Source organism: Dreissena polymorpha, chromosome 1 (genome assembly GCF_020536995.1).
Source record: "Dreissena polymorpha isolate Duluth1 chromosome 1, UMN_Dpol_1.0, whole genome shotgun sequence".
Classification (NCBI taxonomy): domain Eukaryota; kingdom Metazoa; phylum Mollusca; class Bivalvia; order Myida; family Dreissenidae; genus Dreissena; species Dreissena polymorpha.
In genome coordinates this window covers 68,029,186-68,051,382 of record NC_068355.1, presented here as the reverse complement: position 1 = coordinate 68,051,382, position 22,197 = coordinate 68,029,186, and the positions used below count along the sequence as shown (strand labels likewise).

At 35.5% G+C, this 22,197-nt stretch overlaps 1 protein-coding gene across 10 annotated transcripts in view; it reads right to left on the bottom strand.

The window, feature by feature from the left end:
- Positions 1 to 22,197, bottom strand: part of LOC127833625 (protein ZGRF1-like) — a 128,168-nt gene that overhangs the window by 63,182 nt on the left and 42,789 nt on the right. For 7 of the 10 annotated variants that reach the window (XR_008027528.1, XM_052358993.1, XM_052358982.1 and 4 more), the window contains 3 exons: positions 15,709 to 15,806; positions 5,066 to 7,058; positions 1,161 to 1,499 (listed from right to left, as the gene is read on the bottom strand). Coding sequence is in view for 9 of the 10 variants with exons in the window: in XM_052358993.1 (XP_052214953.1) it covers positions 1,161 to 1,499; positions 5,066 to 7,058; positions 15,709 to 15,806 (2,430 nt within the window). In the remaining variant the exon portion in view is untranslated. Of the gene's footprint in view, positions 1 to 667; positions 776 to 1,160; positions 1,500 to 5,065; positions 7,059 to 15,708; positions 15,807 to 22,197 lie in introns of those variants that run through there. The other 3 variants (XM_052359034.1, XM_052359053.1, XM_052359044.1) reach the window with 3 other exon arrangements.

Sequence of the window (22,197 nt, the reverse complement as noted above, 5' to 3'; positions counted from 1 at the left end):
GTAAGTTTTTAGACATTCTAGGTTTTCAAACAAGCCTTTTTTTGGCCAAATTAATAATTTTTCGTGTCTCTTTATTTTTGGAAATGCACGTTTTCATCTATCATTAATGACTCTTACAGTATACTTTACAACACTAACAGATTTCGACACTGTATTCGCTCATCTTTTAACACTTTGATCATGGATTTTTACAAACGGATTAAGGTCATAAAACCTGGGAGACACATGCCTGAGGGCAGTGGACAATAACATTTGCGTAATGGGGTACCCGTGTATACTGTCAAAAAAACCAACATTAAGGAAGCAGTATGTTTGATGTTTTGACGTTTTTGTTCTGTATCATTTCAGTTAAATGTTAGCAAAGCTGTGAAGTTGTTTTTATTTTTCAGTATTAACACTATTGTGCTTTGAGTTATTGATTCTATTTCAATATTATTATAATATTTAATTTGTGTCTCTAAATTTTGGACATCTGTAATTTTGGAATATTTTCTGTGTCTAAATTTTTGAAAACTAAGAGTTATTATGTTATTAAAGTTTATTATGAACTTTTGATTTGTAAAATAGAAACATGAAACTTTTCAAACATAGAACTCTGAACATGTTTTAGAATAGGATGAATAATGCAGTGGAAGAACAAAGCGGTAAGCAAGTGAAAGATATCTACCATTAAATAAGCTGCCAAACATTCAACTGTGCTTCAAACTTGGTAAAGATGTCATTTGGAAAACTGTTCTTACAAAGTCTCATGAAGATTTGGCGATAAGTGTGGCATCTAGAAAGTTCACAAGGTACACTTTAACCATGGAAAACACACAAAGAACGATAAGTGATGCACAGAAGGTAATCACAAAAGCTCACTTAAAGCATGCTCTGCTCAGGTTTGCTAAAAAAATCTCAAAGGGCCATAATTTTGAAAAATGTATTAAGGTTGAAATTCATTTCTTTATTATCATCTACAAAGTAATGTCAAGCAAGTGTGAAAGTTTGAACTTAATCAGCTAAGCTGAAAAAGACATTAGTTCACAAACTTTCACTGACTGCATGAATCAATGCTGTAATGGAGAAACAGGCAAAGAACAATGTCAAAACTAGTTGCAGCCAACATTCCCTAGTGCTTTGTTCACCCACTCTGTACAGGAATAACAATGTGCATATACCTGAATCTGAAAGTCTCTGAAATGGGGACACCTTTGGATCACTTTGTTGAAAGGTCTTTTCTGGCTCTAAACTTAATCTGAAATCACCCGCAGAGTGCTCAGCCTTCAACAACTGCAGCCTTTCATCATCTACAACTGAGAAGTAGTGTGCCTTTGCAGGTTGAACATGAGCAGCCACAGTTGCTGCCCTTGCTTCAGCACAAGCTGTCTGCCCTGATACCCTGGCTGACTGGCTGCTGATAAGGTTGACATTCAGGCTTCTTGGTACCCGGTTTCGTTTGAAAAGCTCATGTGGGTGGGGCACAGGAGATAATTGGTGTATGGTTTTCTCCGTTAAATCTGAACATGAAATGAGACAGTTTGAAAAACATTTGTTTTTATTGTGTGCGTTTTTTCAGTGGAAAATTACATTTTTTATTGAGAGATTTAATGATTTTTTAAAGTGTTTTTTTATCAACAAAGAACACATGTACCATTGTTATGCTACAAAATGAACAAAACGTATATTGCAAAATAGTCTAGAATTAACCTCAGCTCAACTTATTAATTAAACAACTCAAAATAGAAAATCATAATTCAATATTATTTGTCACATAAGAATAAGAATCATAATAGTTTTTACTTTATCACTAAGACCTATAATTATTACTAACAAATAAACAAAGTCATTCTGATATTAGACTATTTGACCATTTGGGCTTATGCTTTTTTGGCTGTATTCCTATACATTCATTATGTCAAATATTGGCAAAAACCAATGGTAAAGCAAAATGTATACTTAATAGTTTCTGGTTGTTATGAAAATTACTGAAACAAAATATGTTTTAATATATTGCAAAAAACAGAAAAGTCCTATGGCGTTCAACTGTGACCAAAAAGTACATGTACTAAACTACTCTGAGAAGATGGAAGCTCCAAAGAATATTAAAAAGTAAGCATAAACACTCAGTTTCTAGGTGCAATATCATGCTAATACATGTACCATGTAACCAGATATTTTCATTTCAGACCATAATGCATTGAACTAGTAAACGAAAAATTATTAGAACGCGAGCCTTTAGTGAGTTTGATAAATCATGGTCTAAGAGAAAAAAAGAGTTTGATCTTACTTTTATCGCAATATGCTTACACATTAAAAAGAAAACAAGAGATGTGTTTGTCAGAAACACAATGCCCCCTATAACGCGGCTTTGAAATAATATTTTAATATATCATTTGGCAGGTTTAGAAATTATCTCCCTTTTAAAGCTTATTACTTACCTTGGATTGTATTTTTTTACGTTTGGCCTTGAAGAATGACCATGACCAAAGTTTGACCTTTGACCTTGAAGGATGACCTTGACCTTTCACCACTCAAAATGTGAAGCTTCATGAGATACACATGCATGCCAAATATCAAGTTGCTATCTTCAATATTGCAAAAGTTATCGCAAAACTTAAACAAAGGTTAAAGTTTTGGGACAGAATGACAGACAGGCCAAAAACAATATGCCCCCAATCATTCGATCCGCCGGCATAAAAACAATATTTCTGTAAACGTTATTAAAAACAAGAGCATCGAATAATGGGTGCTAAGGCTCGGCTGTGGGTGCAGTTTTGAATAAATGAAAGCTTGTCAGAATTTTTTTTTCTTTTTAGGTCACAGTGACCTTGACCTTTGACCTAGTGACCCAAAAATCCATGTGGCATGTAGAACTCATCAAAATGCATCTTCATATGAAGTTTCAAAGTTGTAGGTGGAAGCATTTTGATTTTAGAGCCAATGTTCAAAAGGTTAACAAAATGTGTAGGTTTAAGCACTGTAAACGTAGACACGGACGACACAAAATGACGAGCTGGCTATAATGACAATACCATGGGGTTGTCTCCAAAAACAGCCCAGCTAAAACTGGAGCGTTGTTTACATCATGTGACAATTTTTGTGACATCACTGAGGCCACAATTAAAATATTGTTGGTTTGCCCTTTACCGACCCTAAATTTTACAGGTGGGTAGGTAGGTAGGAAAATTATTTTATTTTATTTGAGAAATTATATTTTTAATACACTAATAGTCTATGAATATTTAAAACACTTTTATTAAAGCACTGTTGCAGTGTACGATGCCCTATGTAGCTTAACATTATCTTGTTTGCTGTTTCTTGCATATATTAATATCAAATGCATGCTTGTGTGTTATTACATCAAATATTTGTTCATTATATGATTTTAATTGCTCAAATGCATTTGTAATTATTTAACAGCCAGACAGCTTTTATTTTTAACTTAAACCTTTCCCTTAAATTGGGCTTAATTAGCATGCAACAAGCATTGAAGGAGTGTAGAAAGACAGCCCAAAGCCTTTAATGGAAAAATTCAGACGTGGCGAAAGACCATCACATTTTACAGGCCAGACTTGCCTACCAGGAGAAACAATTCACAGGCCTGTTGAAGTTTTTACAGGCCTCAATTTTAAGTGTTTGACCGGTTAGTGCATAATCTCAGCATGGAAAAGTAAATTCATAAAAGTGCAAACTGAACATTATTATAAAGCATTATTTCTTCTTGAATGCTCTGAGCTTTTATGAGTACATACGTACAGCTCAGAGGGTCAATAGCTGGGAGTTGTATTATTGCAACTAACATAAGCATGAAAACTTGATTTGGGGAAATAAATTCTGGATCTGGATAGGTACGTTGCAGGACCTTTCGGTGTAGGCGCAACGGGGGAGAGGGTGGTTAGTCCCACTGTAGGACAGTGGGTGTTAGTTTCAGTTTGTGGATATACTAACGCTTTAAACATATATACTTGAGTGTTGTCGATGTATTTAGCTATGAGACATTAATAAATTAAATAAGTTTACCTTTACATATCCATTTCACTAACATGCCATTACAGTAAACTGTTCAGTGTGGCAAACATAATAAAGCAGAATATGCACATGAATCTGATTAAACACAGATCCACTTGCATATAAATCAAATCATGTTTGTCTTTTATTTTGCATTTTCGACAAAAAAATCCTGTAACTGTTAGATGTATTTTTCTTTGCGAGTAGACTGCATTCCAATTTTCAAACACTTCATCACTTGTTCTGTGACATTCAGTTCATACATTTGCAAAAAAAAGAGAGTTTTATTTGTATCTAAAACCTATGCTCAATCGTAGAATGACACGCTCTTTTCCTTAATCGATACTAATTATATGATGTCCGTCGTAAATTCGATAGTTATTTGTTCTCGCTGAGCATCGTTATTTCTTTTAATTGTCGGCCATCTTGGATCACGTTAACAACATGTGTACAACGAACGTAAACTCGTATATGTCCGACTACTTTCGCGAACCAATGGTTAAGTATGATGTCGTTCGGCCATTTTCACGGAACACCGCCGATCGCGATGCTGGTTATAAACGCTTGCATTACTGTCTATTCTGGGGCGTATGAAATTCCAACCATCGGAGCGACATAGATCGGTCAGGGGTGATAATAATAGACAGGGATATAAATACGCGCATGAATAAATATTGCTTTCGGCTCTTTTATCATCGTCGAAAAAAACGAAAATAAAAAAAATAAGTTTTCAGAAATCGCAATAAAATTTTTTGGGTCGGGGGGTAAAAAGTGGGTCGGTCGGTAAAGGGCAAACAAACTCAATTTTAATTTAGGCCTGAGCATGCAGTTTCAGCAATGTTTATGTTATGCTATTGGACAATTAAACAAAAAGTAGTGAATGAAAACGCTCATCAAACTTTAAAACAAATGTTTAAGAAAACATTTTTTGTAATGGTAAAATTACATACATTGTAGATAACAATGCATAGCATGTGCTAAAATATTTAAATGTATTACTAATCATACATGTTTATACACAAAGCAAACATCTGGAACCTTTTCATAACTTGACAAAGGAAACAGTTTAACTCACCAAACAGGGATCTACTGTGGATGGTATGCGGCCTTGCACACGCAATGGTTTGGAGCTTTCTATTATGATCAGACATTTGAGTATAATCCAATGGTTTGGCTACCAAGTCTTTAGCAGACAGGTGTTTAGGGAAAGGAATTTGTGGAAATTGTTCAGAAACCTCATCAAGACTGCCACTGATGTCAGCTGGATTCCCTAACGGTGTTTCAATCTTGGTATGTGTTTTCCTCTTATGTTGGGCAGAGGCAGCTGCTTCAGTGCTGTCATTATCCTTGGTATTTGAATGTTCAACATTTTCAAGACTTGACCTCCACTGACTTTCATTTTCCAGTGTGTCACAGCTAAATTCCATGGTGTCTTGACTCTGAGACATTACTTTGGAATTACTCTTTTCAGCACCATTTTCACTGACACTTGCATTGTGTTGATTCTCCAATTTTTTAGTGTCCACACAACCCTCAAGTTTTGATTCATACATCTTGTTAATTTCTGAATTCTTCGTCTCTTTTTCATCATATTTTGTAATTATGGGCCTTTGAGAACCATGAGAAGGTAAATCAGTTTCACATGTCCATATGTCATCTACACTCGTACTTTTTGTACCACAAATTGCATTTGTTTTTATATAAAAACAACCATCATTATCTGAAAACTGACAATAACCTTCTTTACTATTTAAATCACTGGCAATGTTGTCTTCTGTTTTACAGTCTTGACTCAATGTTTCAAGATTGTGCAAACTCCTGTCTTTACTTTTTAACACAATGCCAGTCAGAAAAGGCTGTGAATAAATTTGTGAACAAGGTGTGGTTTCAGGATTGAAAGAATTTTGAACAATCTCAGTTCTGTCATTGAATGTTTCTTCAACACTGTCTGAATGTTCGTCATCACTATTGCAAGTCTCTGAGAGAGGCGAAAAGTTTATATCAAATTGTCCAACAATATGGGTACTCATCTCCAAATCTTTATCTTCCAAACCAAGGTTTACACAGTTCCTATAAGATTGTTCTTTCTCTTCTACACCAGTTCCTGAATTTGAACATGGTGCTTTTGATGAATTATTAACTTTCAGACAACTGTGATCAGTAGACATTTCACTCCCATTAAATGCATCAATTATTACTTCATCATGGAAATAATCAAACTCTTTTTGTGCCTGTTTTACGCCATGTTCTTTAAATATCTGATCCACACCTTTCATTCCTAAACAAAAGGTTTCAGTATTGTTTTCGTAAACTATAAATCCACTGTTATTTGTTAAAGTACAATTATCTTGCTTATAAGAATTACACTCTTCATTAGCACATTCTGGCTGTGGTTCTAATTTCATTTTCACACAAACTTGATTTGTCTTGTTGCTCAATAATTTCATGATATCTTTAACATTACGTTTCACTGGCTTAGAGTCTATAAAGCTGCTTTTAGCAACCTCTACATAACAAGATTTCCATTCTGAGTCTCTTTTGGAAATGTCTGTATAGTTTTCATTCGGGTCAGTCTTCATATTTTCAGAAACAAATTCAAGTTGAGAGTCAGTATTATACTTTGATGAGACAGACCGCCTTGAAACTGATTCTCTAATAGATCCTATATCATTCAAATTGTCTTTGAATTCATGAGTAAAACCATTATATCCAGCAGATTGCTCTTTACCAAGCATTTCTGGATGATATAGATTTTGCACTATTGGACTACTTTTCTTTGATCCATACACAGACCAAGGCGAAAGAACCAGTCCAGTAGGAGAGTTTGTTTTAGATTCTTGACTTGGACTCTCATCGTCTTTGCCAAAACTTGTATACAAATTAATAACATTTCTGTTGACTCTATCGAGGGGTGCTGGTAAATTCATATTGGTACAACCCCATTGCTTGATGATGGGATTAACAGTTTTCTGCATGGGCGAACCAGACTGGTTATTGACCAACTGGTTTGCAACCATTAAACTGGTTGGAATACTGGGCTGCATAGTCAGTCTTGGAGGCATAAAACCCTGAAATCAGAACATACAATTGTGAACAATATGAGCATTTTTAAATTGAACACAACTCTCTTTACTTTGTCAGTATACAGCCTAGATTGAGCTCTGAATAGTAGAATAATAGACAATAGCATGAAATGCACAATTTCCACAAGGATTATACCAGGTTGCCATCACGGTCACCAGTCTCCTAAAAAACTGGCCGTGATGTCTCGTGACTGATAAGTGTGGTTTTTATAGCAACACATACAAAATGCCACAAAACAACTGAAATTATTCATTGATAGTGATAAGGCCTAACAAAAAAATATGTTTGTTTCCACTGACATGAACTAAAAAATTAGGGTAGGTAGGTAGGCAAATAATTTTATTTTTAAAAATAATTTTTTTTTAGAAAATGTCGTACATGGTGCATCTTCTTCTCATTTATTTGTGTACAACTGTATGTACAATAAATTTGATGATGTGTGTAATGCTATATGGCTTTATTTAAATGCTTTAATGAAATAAAAACTTGCTGTTCATTAATTTTGCATTTGTTGCTTTCCTTATTTCCGAGTTTAATGGTGACTTCTGGCAAAGGCTTTAATAGTCCATTTTATGACCAATAAAAGGCATAACTAAAGTCGCAGTAAGCTTGAACCTCAGTGTCTATAGGGATTCAGTGTTGTTATACTTTCTGTTCCTTTGGGATCATGGAGTATATACTATATTATTTATAATTTATAATATATTAAATAGCCCAAAAGCCATGCTAGGGGGACGCGAGTGGTGTTGCATGTAACATCATCACCATGAACAGACCCAATCAAACTGGGTGTGCTATTATATTTCTTGGATGCAGTTTATGTTTCCAAAGGACCACATTTTCAGATTATATTATGTACTGGTGTCGTGGGGTCTATCAACCAGGGATAGCGCTGTCCCAAAATTTCTTTGAGCCAACCAGGTTTTTGTTTTTCGATGCGCGAAAACTGGTTTTGAAATAATTATATAAACATTTACTATCAACTTGTTTATATTTTTTTTAATGACAACAAGGGCACATCACATATCATAATGTAACATACATTTTTCAATATAGAAATAATTAGTATGATACTTGTCAAAGTACAAACATAAGTTATTTTATAGATGTACATTTAATAGGGGTGTCGATTGTTCCAAATTTGAAATCCTGAAAATTAGGCCGGGGGTCTTGGAACCGCAACCGCAGGAATCCAACAGGAATAAAGGGCAGATCCCCCACCCCATCCAGAGCCCTTACTAATTGTCCTTTTTTATAGTCTTTCTAATTGTATTTTCAGGTAAATACAATTTAAAATATTATAAACCACACCGTCCGTATCACGGCATGTGCATTCGTCATTCTATTTCTTCTATAAAGAAATTCGAAAATAAATTATAATAAACGAAAAATACTGTATCCAAAAACGCAATCCAAAAAATTGTACGCGTTTACCACATTAAACAAAATGTGCATATTGTTTGACTGCAGACATTGCAAGACCTAGCAAATATACAATTTGGTTGACATATTGCTTTACAATAGCATTTTTTTTGGGTAAAAAACTACTTAATTATCACCTTTTAATTTCAAACGATAATCAGCAAAAAGGTGTAACATCGTCGAAATAGAACTAATTATTTAATTATCATCCTTTAATTCAGATCCATAGTCGGGAGAAAGGTGTTAAGTAATCAGCTTAGAAATAATTTATTTATTGGTACGCTTCTTTTGATTTGTTAATCTTTAAATATGACGTTTGCCATCGGCCGCTATATTGTTGGCGGACGATTAGATCAACTGACTGTGTATTCCAAGTGTACAGTGTCTGCGCATGAATGACCCAATATTATGTGTGAGCAAACTCATTGCTGATTGGTCAGCTACCACGTGTGCTTCCATAACAATAAAAATGATATGCGGATACCATAGACAAGTTTATTGAGCGTCGCCGAAAAATACGCGATGTTTTTCGAATTTTGGGCTCAAAAAAGATTACGACCGGCGGCAAAAAATTAGGTAGGGTCGGGCCACCGGAAACAAACAATTATTTTTGTTACGCCTTATGGGTCATTCATGCATAATTGATTCATAATTGTTTAAATTTTTGGTGCCTTGGAGATATACTCTAAATACTTATATCAAGAAGTATGTAACCAATTTTGGTTCTAAAATGAAAAAAAAAATTACCGGTACTGATTATCACTCGGTACTGATTATCACTCGCTCGTTTATACAATTCTGACTTTAAAAATTGGGGATTACCGTATATGTCCTTATTGACACGCACTGCACATGTTTTTTCAAGACCCCTGCACGTCAAATTCAAACTACTATTACCTATTCCTCACATTTAAACAGTGTAACATTTTCATTACCTGCCGCTCACAACACCGTTTAATCCAATCATATGACATTCTGCTGCAGACCCGTTTCATCGCGATGTTCAATTTAACGCAAATTGGCTGTGGATCCCATTTTATTTTTAATTGATGTAAATATTTCCCCATTAAGAGACGCTCATCATTAAATCCAGTCTGACCCGGTATTTCGCGCCTTCACTGCGTCTTAGTATTTATAGTGTGACAAACAATACACCCAAACGCTCAATACCATACAGTAGGCGTCATCGGCGTAAAGCGCACGTTCCACCCATGACAATGAGAGCTGCTACGATTCGATCCGATGCATCGAAAATCGGTTAGAAATGCATCAATTCTATTACGATACCAAACCTATCAAATTCGATTTGATTCTTTAACATATAGACATATATATACATAGATACGTAAAGCTCGCTGTATTCTGACTATTTGATACGGGAAGGTGTAGGTTTTTATCTTTACCTGTAATTACGACGTGCGCGATTGGCTGCTTATTACTTTAGTCATCCAATCAATAAGCGTGTTATGGTCTACTTTCGGAAAAAGCGTCAAAATGGCTGAACGAGTTGTGGCCGACAAATTGAAATTATCAGATTCGTCTAAGAAGCTAAAATCACAAGTGTGGGTTTCGGGATGGTAGCCCTCCCGATAAAGCAAAGTGTTAACTGTGCTTCACGAATGCAAACATAACGTTGATTTAGCAAGACTAAGAGGTAGCACAAATGCAACTACTCAAGTCGCCAGCCAGAAAGTAGTTCTGTTTCAATTGGGAATTTGTTAAGTTTATTAGAGAATGTGCTTTGTGCTACAATTGTTACAACAGGTGATGCTGTCACGGCACAATGGTAGACGTGCTTGTAGTGGTTTTGAATATAATAGTGATAATACTATCACTCCACTGATTCTAGATGTTCTTATGATTATTTATTTAATTTTATATTATTGTGTATTCAACACAATCTTCTAGTCAGAAGTTTTTATATTAAAATTGAGTCCTAATTTGCTTTTCTTTTTATGTGTTTTATTGAAATATTGACATAGTTTGAAAGACAATTTGCAGTCCTGCAAAATATTTCTTACACATGTTAATTGAACACACTTTCAACAGTTTTTAAAACACTGTTGAACCAACCAAACTATATCAAACAAACACACAATTTGACAAATGCCCAAGATATCTAGGTATGAGACACTTTTGAACAGAAATGTTTATTTTGAGGCAGAAGAGTGAATAAATGATAAAACTAAGTTTGAAGATAAATCAAATCGAAAAAACAGTATCAGAGTGTCTGAAATCGAAATCGAATCGAGCTGTTGGTGAATCGTTGCAGCACTAATGACAATGTCCTTTCACTGCTGCCTAGAACCCAAGTTACATGCAGTTCTCAAGGAATATACATCGACAAAATATGTAATCAATAATGAACAATGTAAATGGTAATTGCTTAACAGAAACAGCGTACACGTTCCGTTTAGTTTTTAGAAATTATTATTATTGTTGGTTTGTAACCTGCGTAGTATACTCGCACGGTAGCATTTTTAAGGTGTCACCATGTTGCAAACAAAATTGCCGCAAAAATTATGTTTTCAGATGTTATGTGCCACTCTTTAATGGATTACAGGCTACATAAATCTTATCTTATGGCTCCGATAAATTCCAATGAACCCCAGATAAGACGGCCTGCGCGTCTATTAGGGCATGAGCGTCAAGGAGGACATATACGGTATGTATCAACTATTGAGTACAGAGCATAGTTGTTAGATGTTGATTATAGCAAGGTTACAACAACGGTCGAGTCTACTGACGCATACCTTGTTCAATCAGAGGCAAGTTATGTGAACATTTGGCTCAGAATCCTGATAACAGGATTTTCTGGAAATCACTCAACACTTTGATGTTCATATGCAACTTAATATTTGTGCATGTTTTATAAAGTTTTCAGCATAATCAGTGAAATTTCCCAATTTTGATGAAAAAGCTGCGCTGATTTTTCCAATTTGACCGGCACTGGTAGGATTCCCAAAGTAATGATGAACAAGAGGGCCAAAATGGCCCTAGTTCGCTCACCTGAGAGGAGTCGGTTCATTCAATCTTTACCAAATGTCAAACTTTACCTAGATATTGCCCAGAAAAAAAATTTGGGTCAAGTTTCATCATTATTGAACCAAAACTCAGGCGCATGGAGTGTTTTTGTTTTTGTAAGATTTGACCTGGTTACCTTTATTTTGAGTTGACCCCCCCTAACCAAACATCAAACTTTGCTTACAAAAATAAATATTATGACCAAGATTCATAAAATCTGGAACAAAATTGTGACCTCTAGAGTGTTTACAAGGATTTTGTATAATATAAAGAAAATTTTGACAATCTAAGGGCCATTATTATGGCATGAATTATGTGATTTTGCTCATTATCAAAATTGACTGAGATCTTTCAGCAACTTTGATAAAGAATGCTTGAGAAATGTGAATGCTAGAGTGTTTTACAAACCAAATGTGGACGGACGGACGGCGGACAAAGACCAATCCTAAAACCTCACCTGAGCAATCAGGTGAGCTAAAAAGTGTGTTTCACCGATCTGAGTCATTTTCCAACTTGTCCAAGAAATAAATAAAACCAATGTATTGACTAAGTTTCACAATGATTAGGAAAAAATGTGACTTCTATAGTGTTCAATCACAAGGTTTCTCTCTAGTCACATAAGGAAAACTGCCCCCCCCCCCCCCTGGCGGCCATGTTTTTTGACCGATCGGGACCATTTGCGAACTCATCTGAGATATATACACTGTAACTCCAATATAACGCTCTCCGTTATAACGATGAATCCAATATAACTCGGGTGGGTCTAGGATCCCGTTTTTACTACAACCTTCCATTTCTGATTCAAATCCATGTTATGCAACTTCATGTATTTTCAGACAATTCAAAGATGGCGGCGATCACATCTTGATTGCTTTATTCAACTGTCCGTTGAACCGATTTTAATCGCTTCGAGGTTAAACAACACCGACGGCTAATTGGTGTTAATCTGTTGTGTAATGTCAATAAAGGTGTGAAAAACTCACGTGTCAGTGTTTATTACATGTATTCCCTATCAGAGCGGTTTGGTGCGCTAATTTCAATAAGATAAGTGCAAGCGAGATAATTATAAAATTAAAGTTATTCAAAACGATAAAAACATTCTTACTTTGATATGATTGCAGTTTGACTATATTAAAGGAGCGGCTATGAAATATACTGCGCACAGTATAAAACAAGTTTTTCTGTCATTTCATTATCATTCTAGTATTTAGTCATTTATTATTTAGTCATTCAGTATTTATTTAATCTTTCAGTTCGTGTACGAGAAATTAATTAAATAATCCAGACGATTTATATACATGCTAACTCAGTGTAATTGTTAACAGAGATTCACTTTCATTTTTTCCCGGTATAAGAAAGTCCCCGGAAAGCATGTTTTTTGCATGACGGTGTATGACGCAATAAAAAATTTCTTTGTACATGTATCGTATTGCATTCAATCTAAATTTATATTAGCTCATCCAATGAAAGCTCTGCCCCATGATGCACTGTTCTCTTTACACTTCTGAAAATGGCATATGCATATACACTTCAACACCGTTATTTCGAACACCGATAATCCGAAGTCACCGTTATTTCGAAGTATTTTTCCGGTCCCGAATTTGGTTCTTATTTGTTTAATGTAAAATTTCATTGTTAATCCGAACTTCGTTAAACCGAACAAATCGTTAATTCGAAGTGATTCTGTCGGTCCCAACAACATAATTCGCACCTAATCATCAATCTTTAATCCGAAGTCAAAGCTGCAAAACGATAAGCAAAATTTCACACCTTTGTCGTCTGGGCGTGGCGCGTCAAAAGCTGATAATTACTCCTTTGTCGTCTGCGCGTAGACGTTAATTTTATAATGTTGTCAAAAGCCGATAATTACTATTTATGTCGTTTTGCATTCTTTTGTAACAAATAAACGTGTCACGTGAGGTCCGAGTAAATGTCCAATGAAATTCATCTTATATAAACTCTACCTTCTGCGAGCAAACACGGGCGGAAGTGAGTGCTTCAATGTCCTTGACACATTGGAGAAATATGTTACACGCGTCCAGTTTTGTGCTGCTAAGTCCAGTGTTCAGAGAGACATCGCGTCTTATTTTCAAAAAATGTTAATACATTTCCGAAAATGTATTCATCTGTATTTACATGTATGACAATTTGTGCTATTCGTTATATTTAATATGGTCTGATAATTTGTGCTATTCGTTATATTTTATATGTTCTGATAATAAGTGCATATTCATTATATTTAATATGTTCTGTACTTAGAGAAAACCTAAAAAGAAGAACAAGAATCGTTTTATTCCTTCGTTTGTTACAAGAAGAAATCTATTGCCATCTGACTAGTTTACGGTTTTAAGTAAACCAATTATTAATAGTAGCGTGTAACCGAACCATGCGAATTCCACAACGTTTTATTATTACAGAATCAAATAAGTCGTCTGTCAAATGTTTATTTCGAATTATCGTTAATTCGAAGTTTTTTTAATGGTCCCGACGACTTCGAAATAACGGTGTTGAAGTGTAGTTGTGTTTGTGAAATTCATAAACATATTTATCTTCATAAATGTTCAAGATTATTATTTTTTTAAGTGATGTTGTAACTTGATTGGATTATCAGATAAATGTGCACATTAGAAAAGCTGTATGTATACTGTTATCGATACGATTCGGTTTATATGCATGTATTTGCGGATGACAACACAGCATGGCAATACACAGGACCTATATTATTGGCTATACTATACCTGTTTTTATAGCCCCCTGCAATAAATGAGCTCAAAACTTATAAAGAGGATCCGTTTATAACGCTGTTGCCTGGCTTGGACCCCGTCATCCACGTCATATTGGAGTTACAGTGTATAAAACCAATCTTTTCACCAAGTTTCATGACGATTGGGGAAATAATGACTTCTAGTGTTCTCAAGCTTTTTTTACTATATAAATATAAGAAACCATTTTCGAACTCAACTCTCGTATCAACCAAATTTCATGAAAATTGGGCCAAAAATGAGACTTCTAAAGTGTTCACATGTTTTCACAATTATATACATATAGAGAAAAATAACCAGCCCACTGGATGCTATGTTTTTTCACCGATCTGGACCATTTTCAATCTCGTCCGAAATATCAATAAAACCAATGTTTTGACCAACTCTCATGATGATTGGGCAAAAATTGTGACTTCTAGAGTGTTTACAAGGTTTCTCTATAGCAAAATAAGGAAAACTGCCCCGCCCACTGGCGACCATGTTATTCAACAGACCGGAACCACTTTTGAACTCAACCAACATATTATTAAGACTAACATTTTGACCAAATTTCATGAAAATTGGGCCAAAAATGTGACTTCTAGAGAGTTCACATGTTTTTACTATATACATATTGAGAAAAATGCCCCGCTTACTGGCGGCCATGTTTTTCATCGATCTGGACCATTTTTGAATTCATCCGAGATATCAATAAAACCAATGTTTTAACCAACTTTCATGAAGATTGGCCAAAAATTGTGACTTCTAAGTGTTTACAAGGTTTCTCTATAGCCAAATAAGGAAAACTGCCCCGTCCATTGTCAGCCATGTTTTTCAACAGACAGGAACCACTTTTGAAGTCAACCAACATATCATTAAGGCAAACATTTTGACAAAGTTACATATAGATTAGGCATGAAATGTGACTTCTACATTCTTTACAAGGTTTTTCTTTTTTTTGACCTAGTGACCTAGTTTTTGACACAGCATGACCCAGTTTCAAACTCGATCGAGATATCATTGGGACAAATCTTCTGACCAAGTTTCATAAAGATCGGAAAATAAATGTGGCCTTTAGAGTGTTTACGAACAAATGTGGACGGACGGACGACGGACTGACGGACGACGGACAAAGACCGGTCACAAAAGCTCACCTGAGCAATCAGGTGATGCTCAGGTGAGCTAAAAAGGCTGTCATACATAACATTCATGTAAGTATCAAACTTTAGAGCATATGGTATTGATTTAATATATAAAAAAGAAAAGATGTCATAAAGCTTTAACCTGATTGGGATGCAATATCGGACAGGCCGATTGCTATATTCCTTACATCATCAGAAGATGCCAGGGGCATAACAATTCATAGATTCAAAATTATGCTAACGATATAGCCTTAGTTTTTTTTTAAAAAGTTAAGTTTTAATAATCATCAAAATTGATCACTCACTGGCATTTTCCTTTTGAGACCAGCACATCTTGACTTGGACATTGGTTTGACTTGCACATTATTATCCCTTGATTCCTTTGGAACAACACATGCAGAAGCTGAAAGGCAGCATGGAAAATCAGTTATTCAAGTTGGTGAATAAAATCAGGACTAATCTGAACTAGAGCTATGTCTTATATTTCCAGATTATGAAGATTTGATTTCTACCTTATATTTATTCTTATATACCGTACAACCTGACTTAGCAGCCACCTATGAACAATTGTCACCTGACAACAGAGGTCAGTCTGGATTTGATTTCTACATTATTTTCATTCTTATATACCGTACAACCTGACTTAGCAGCCACCTATGAACAATTGTCACCTGACTACAGAGGTCAGTCTGGATTTGATTTCTACATTATTTTCATTCTTATATACCGTACAACCTGACTTAGCAGCCACCTATGAACAATTGTCACCTGACTACAGAGGTCAGTCTGGATTTGATTTCTACCTTATTTTTATTCTTATATACCGTACAACCTGACTTAGCAGCCACCTATGAACAATTGTCACCTGACTACAGAGGTCAGTCTGGATTTGATTTCTACATTATTTTCATTCTTATATTCCGTACAACCTGACTTAGCAGCCACCTATGAACAATTGTCACCTGACTACAGAGGTCAGTCTGGATTTGATTTCTACATTATTTTCATTCTTTTATACCGTACAACCTGACTAAGCAGCCACCTATGAACAATTGTCACCTGACTACAGAGGTTAGTCTGGATTTGATTTCTACATTATTTTCATTCTTATATACCGTACAACCTGACTAAGCAGCCACCTATGAACAATTGTCACCTGACTACAGGTCAGTCTGGATTTGATTTCTACATTATTTTCATTCTTATATACCGTACAACCTGACATGGCAGCCACCTATGAACAATTGTCACCTGACTACAGAGGTCAGTCTGGATTTGATTTCTACATTATTTTCATTCTTATATACCATACAACCTGACTTAGCAGCCACCTATGAACAATTGTCACCTGACTACAGAGGTCAGTCTGGATTCCCCTTGACAAAAATCCTTCTATATTACACCAAAGAATAATGGTTACCAGTGTTTAACAGTTAATGGCCAGTATTTTTCACCCAAAGCACTTTATCATCTGTGTATAGAGGCCAAGAGGTGTGAAGTGAACATTCAAATCAATCAGTGTTGTTGTCTCTTATCTATGACGCGCCTGAAGTCATAATGCCATAGCATGTGAAAGTGACAATATCAATAAATCTTTATCACTGAAAGGGTGTAAACAATAACAATTAGAGAAAAAAAGGGCTGAGGAATAAACTATTTACCAAATAAAAAACGAACAAGGGAAAATTTTAAACAACCAAAACGAAGTTCTAAAACATATTGCGGGTTATTACGAAAATTTGTATAAAGCAGATCACAAAATTGATATTTCAGAACATCCTTCCTTTTTCAACAATGAATGCAAAAAAAATGATAATGATAACCCAAACAACTTAAACGTACACCTATCAGAATACGAATGTGCAATTGCATTAAAGGAAATGAATAATAACAAAAGTCCTGGGTCTGATTGTTTGTCAGTAGAATTTTATAAAATATTCTGGAACGATATAAAACCTTTCTTACTTAATTCTCTAAACTTCTCTCTTGATAATAATTGCCTAACAACAAAGCATTATTACACTTTTACCAAAAAAAGGGAACGAAACATTATCCTTAAATAACTGGAGTCCTGTCTCACTCCTGAATGTTGACTACAAAAAACGCATCAAAAAGCGTAGCAAATCGAATTAAAAGCCTTTTAAACAACATTATTAGCAATGCGCAAACTGGCTTCCTGAAAGGTCAATATATCGGTGAAAATGTTAGATTACTAGAAGAGGTGATACATGCAGTAAATGTAAACAAGAGGGCCAAGATGGCCCTAGTTTGCTCACCTGAGAGGAGTCGGTTCATTCAATCTTTACCAAATGTCAAACTTAACCTAGATATTGTCCAGACAAACATCCTGGTCAAGTTTCATCATTATTTCATCTGCGAGTCATTATCAATGTACCTATGAAGTTTCATGATCCTAGGCGTAAGCATTCTTGAGTTATCATCTGGAAACCATTTTTCTAAGTTGAGTCACCGTGACCTTGACAGCCATTGTGTGAATACTTTTTTTGGCACTGTAACCTTGACCTTTGACCTAGTGACCTGATAATCAATAGGGGTCAACTGCGGGTCATGATCAATATACCTATGAAGTTTCATGAACCTAGGCATAAGCGTTCTTGAGTTATCATCCAGAAACCATTGTACTATTTCAGGTCACCATGACCTTGACCTTTGACCTAGTGACCTGAAAATCTATAGGGGTCATCTGCGAATCATGATCATTGTACCTATGAAGTTTCATGATCCTAGGCATAAGTGTTCTTGAGTAATCATCCAGAAACCATTGTACTATTTCAGGTCACCATGACCTTGACCTTTGACCTAGTGACCTGAAAATCAATAGGGGTCATCTTCGAGTCATGATCAATGTACCTATGAAGTTTCATGATCCCATGATCCTAGGCATAAGCGTTCTTGAGTAATCATCTGGAAACCATTTTACTATTTTGGGTCAACGTGACCTTGACCTTTGACCTAGTGACCTGAAAATCAATAGGGGTCATCTGCGAGTCATGATCAATGTACCTATGAAGTTTCATGATCCTAGGCCTAAGTGTTCTTGAGTTATCATCCGGAAACCATTTTACTATTTCATTCTTTTAGCCAAATACGTCATCTTTTAATGTAAATGCGAAAGCACCGCCCCTTAATTCCCACAATATATGAGCTACTTAACCCATTAGGCTAAAAATAGAGGAAAAAATATCACACATAAAACACACATATGAATTGTTTAGTCAACAATCGAGCTTATTCTTAGAAAAAACAGCCGTATGAACACGCCAATCTCTTCTTAACATACAACTTTTAATAGACCCAACTGAATCTATACCTCCCACTCCTTTCTTTTCTCCACATCATAATATTCTGAAATCACTTTTTTCAGTTACAATTGTTAGAGATTACATTCTCAAACATCTATGATAGTTTGTATGACTGTAAAATGAATCTTTTCAGAAATAAAATGTTATGAAAAAAAACAACAATTAGCTAGCTAAAGTGTTGAAAATAGCAGGCAATAAAAGGATAAGTGATTGTCAATTGTGGCAAAAAAGACATCAAATTGCTACTTTTGTAACACACTTTTGGGATTTATGCAAGTGGATATTTTTCATGTAAAACTCCAATTCAATTGCCAGATAAGAAGACAAAACACCACATGTTATTGGCAAGTTCTGAAAATGGAGATGCTTTTGTGGCTGTTTGAATTAAACAGCTGTTTGTGTGATGTTTGCTTGCAAAAAAAATTCAACAAAATGTTAGTGTTTTTTTTGTTGAATGAGAATGATACTTTTCTGCCGTTCTTTCGGTCTATAACAGCGATTCGGACGTGACGTCAATGACAGGTTATGACCAATATTTAACAAGAGCTGTGTTTGTGAAACACAATGCCCCCTTTTGCGCCACTTTATAGCCATATATTTGACCTTTGACCTTGAAAGATGACCTTGACCTTCCACCATTTAAAATGTGTAGCTCCATGAGATACACATGCATGCCAAATATCAATTTGCTATCTTCAATATTGCAAAAGTTATGACCAAGGTTAAAGTTTTGGGACACAAACAATGAATAAATGAATGAATGAATGAATGACAGACAGGCCAAAAACAATATACCCCCGATCATTCGATCCAGGGGCATAGAAACATTGTGCCATGAACGCAGGGCTTTTTTTAAGCGGACGCCCGCTTGCCCGTGCCGGGTTAAAATCTTCGCGGGCAAGTGATTTTCCAAAGTATATAGTCCGCCGGGCAAGTCCGTTTCGTATAAGTATAATTGCGGTATTTTTTCGACTTTTCCCCTTGTATCTATTTATTATCTTTGGGTCAATATATTTTTTATCGAGTACAAATAAAACGAGATTTGATTGGTCGCTTGCGTTGTATAAGCCAATCTAAACGCTCAAAACAAGTTCTACTCGGCAGACGTTTCAACATGGCGGACGGTAGCGTCCAGCCGATTTTTTTCTATTTTTAATAAAAGTAACTCGAAACACTCAAAGGAACAAACCAAAACAACCGAAAAAGAAAGGAAGAGAAATATTAAAATGAATCACGAAAGCCTAACTTTCAAACATCGTGGCTTGATGAAATTCCATAATAACAAGCAAGATAAAATTTGTTGGTAGTAACTGTGCTATTCCAATTTTCTTGTGTAAAAGCACTCAAACTGAAACAATTTCAGAACAGTTACTAGAACTGGATGAAGAAGCGTATACTAGTGATAGTGATGTCTGTGAACATGAATATAATAACTGTGATAAGGATTGTTCACAGTTTGAAAATCAAGTTGAATATGCAGACCGTTTCAAACTTGGTAAGAATGCATATGAAGAGTTTCTCACTATTTTAAACTGTGAATAACTTGTATGTTACATATTCAAAGTTTACAATAGTGAGAAACTCTTCATCAACGATATCAACATGATTTTCAAACTCTGAACAATCATTTGCACAGTACTATTTTAATCCCTCCCCCCTTTTAATCTTTGCCATAACTTGTATAGATATAGTGACAAGTATACCGTTTTAAAATTTTAATAGTAATAAACTCTTCATATGTATTGTATTCAATAGTGACTATTCAATGAAATAAAACTGTCCAGATTTTGTTTTGTTGACAACTTTATATTATAAAACGATTATTGTTTTATTCTTGATACATTGAATATAGCTGAAATTAAATCTAGCATAATAATGCATGTGAATCAATGCTTTAAAGATCAAATGACAATAAAAAATTGACTTCAAAATAGGGCAACCAGTTTTTAATGAGGGCAAGTAGATGTTCAAAGTAACTTGCCCCCCGGGCAAGTGAGTGTCAATTTGTTACGTTAACCCCTGTGAACGTAATACAAACGGTCAGATTTACTGAAGGAACAAGATGCATGATTAAACAAGACCTTCATTTGTGAAACACAATTCCCCCTTCTGCAATTTGAAGCCGCAAAGCAACTTATTAAGAGAAATTTGTTCAGTCCAAGGCCCGTATCTTTGCCAAAAAAATCAATTTACCAGAATCAAACTCACACCTCATTTGTAGGTCTTGTTGGTAGACTCACATACAAAAAATCAGCTCAAAATCTGAAAGAATTGTGTAAAAAGCTTCAGAAAACAGTTATCATAGAGAAAATTTCAAAGTCCAAGGCTCATAACTTTGCCAAAAATCAATGGACCAGAACCAATTTCACACTAATTGGTCTTCATCTGTAGGTCATGAAGGGAGACTCACATACAAACTAGAAATGGCGCAGCAGAGGCCGACGCGTATCCCCATGCCGCATGTTTGACCCAGGGGTGCCCCAGGGTTGGTAATGGGCCATGCATAGTTGAGATTGACCGTATTGTCATAAGAGAATTTCAGTATTAATTAGAAGTGAATCGGTGTAGAAATGAAGAAGTTAAGTAAAAGGCAATTTTGGGTGGGTGTGGCCTATGTGGGCGGGCGCCCCAGGGTTGGTAATGGGGCTATGCATAGTTGAGATTGACCCAGGGATCATATTTTTTTCGGTTTTGTCGGTCCTAGACAGTTTGGGGTCATGAAAGACCGATTGAAAATCCCAAACAGTCGGTCCGATTCTGTTTGCTATTAAAATTCCCATGTCATGAAATCGATTACACAGTGTACATGCTAACACACCCTAATGACATTCTTATCTCGATTAGGTGTGATAAACCATCCGCTGCAGGCTCTAAACCGTCAGGACCGGTTTATTGCACGTCAGACCAAGAATAAAAAACTTGTGAACAGCGGATTAAAGACGCATCCGAAAACACGCGTCTGAATGCACGCGCTTGTAACTAAACGAAACATGCCAATACATTTTCCACCAGCGTAATAATCCGGTAATATAATTATGAATGAAAGTCGCGGATCTGATCGACAGAACAGCCAAAAGTTATTTTTATGGGCAGAACTTCACATAAAATAGTACACAACAACAATAATATACATTGAATAAATCTGTAGTAAAACCGTGTTAGAATCGAAATAATTCTTGTACTTTATACTTTATTGTTGAAAAACTCACGACTGGAAAATTAGATGCGTGGTTTCAAATGCTTTGCTCTCGTGATTAAATCCCTACGCATCTAAACTATCGGTCGTGGGTTATTTGACAACAAATTATTTCTTAATTATTTGGTTTGTTGTTGTCAGTAGCTAACCTTCGCACAGACATTTGTTTGGTTCAGTGCATGTTTGTAAGCTATTATCGAGTGGACAACAATTTAAAACATCGGTATAGACTTACACAGATTAATAATATTGACAACGATGATAAAAGTCTGATA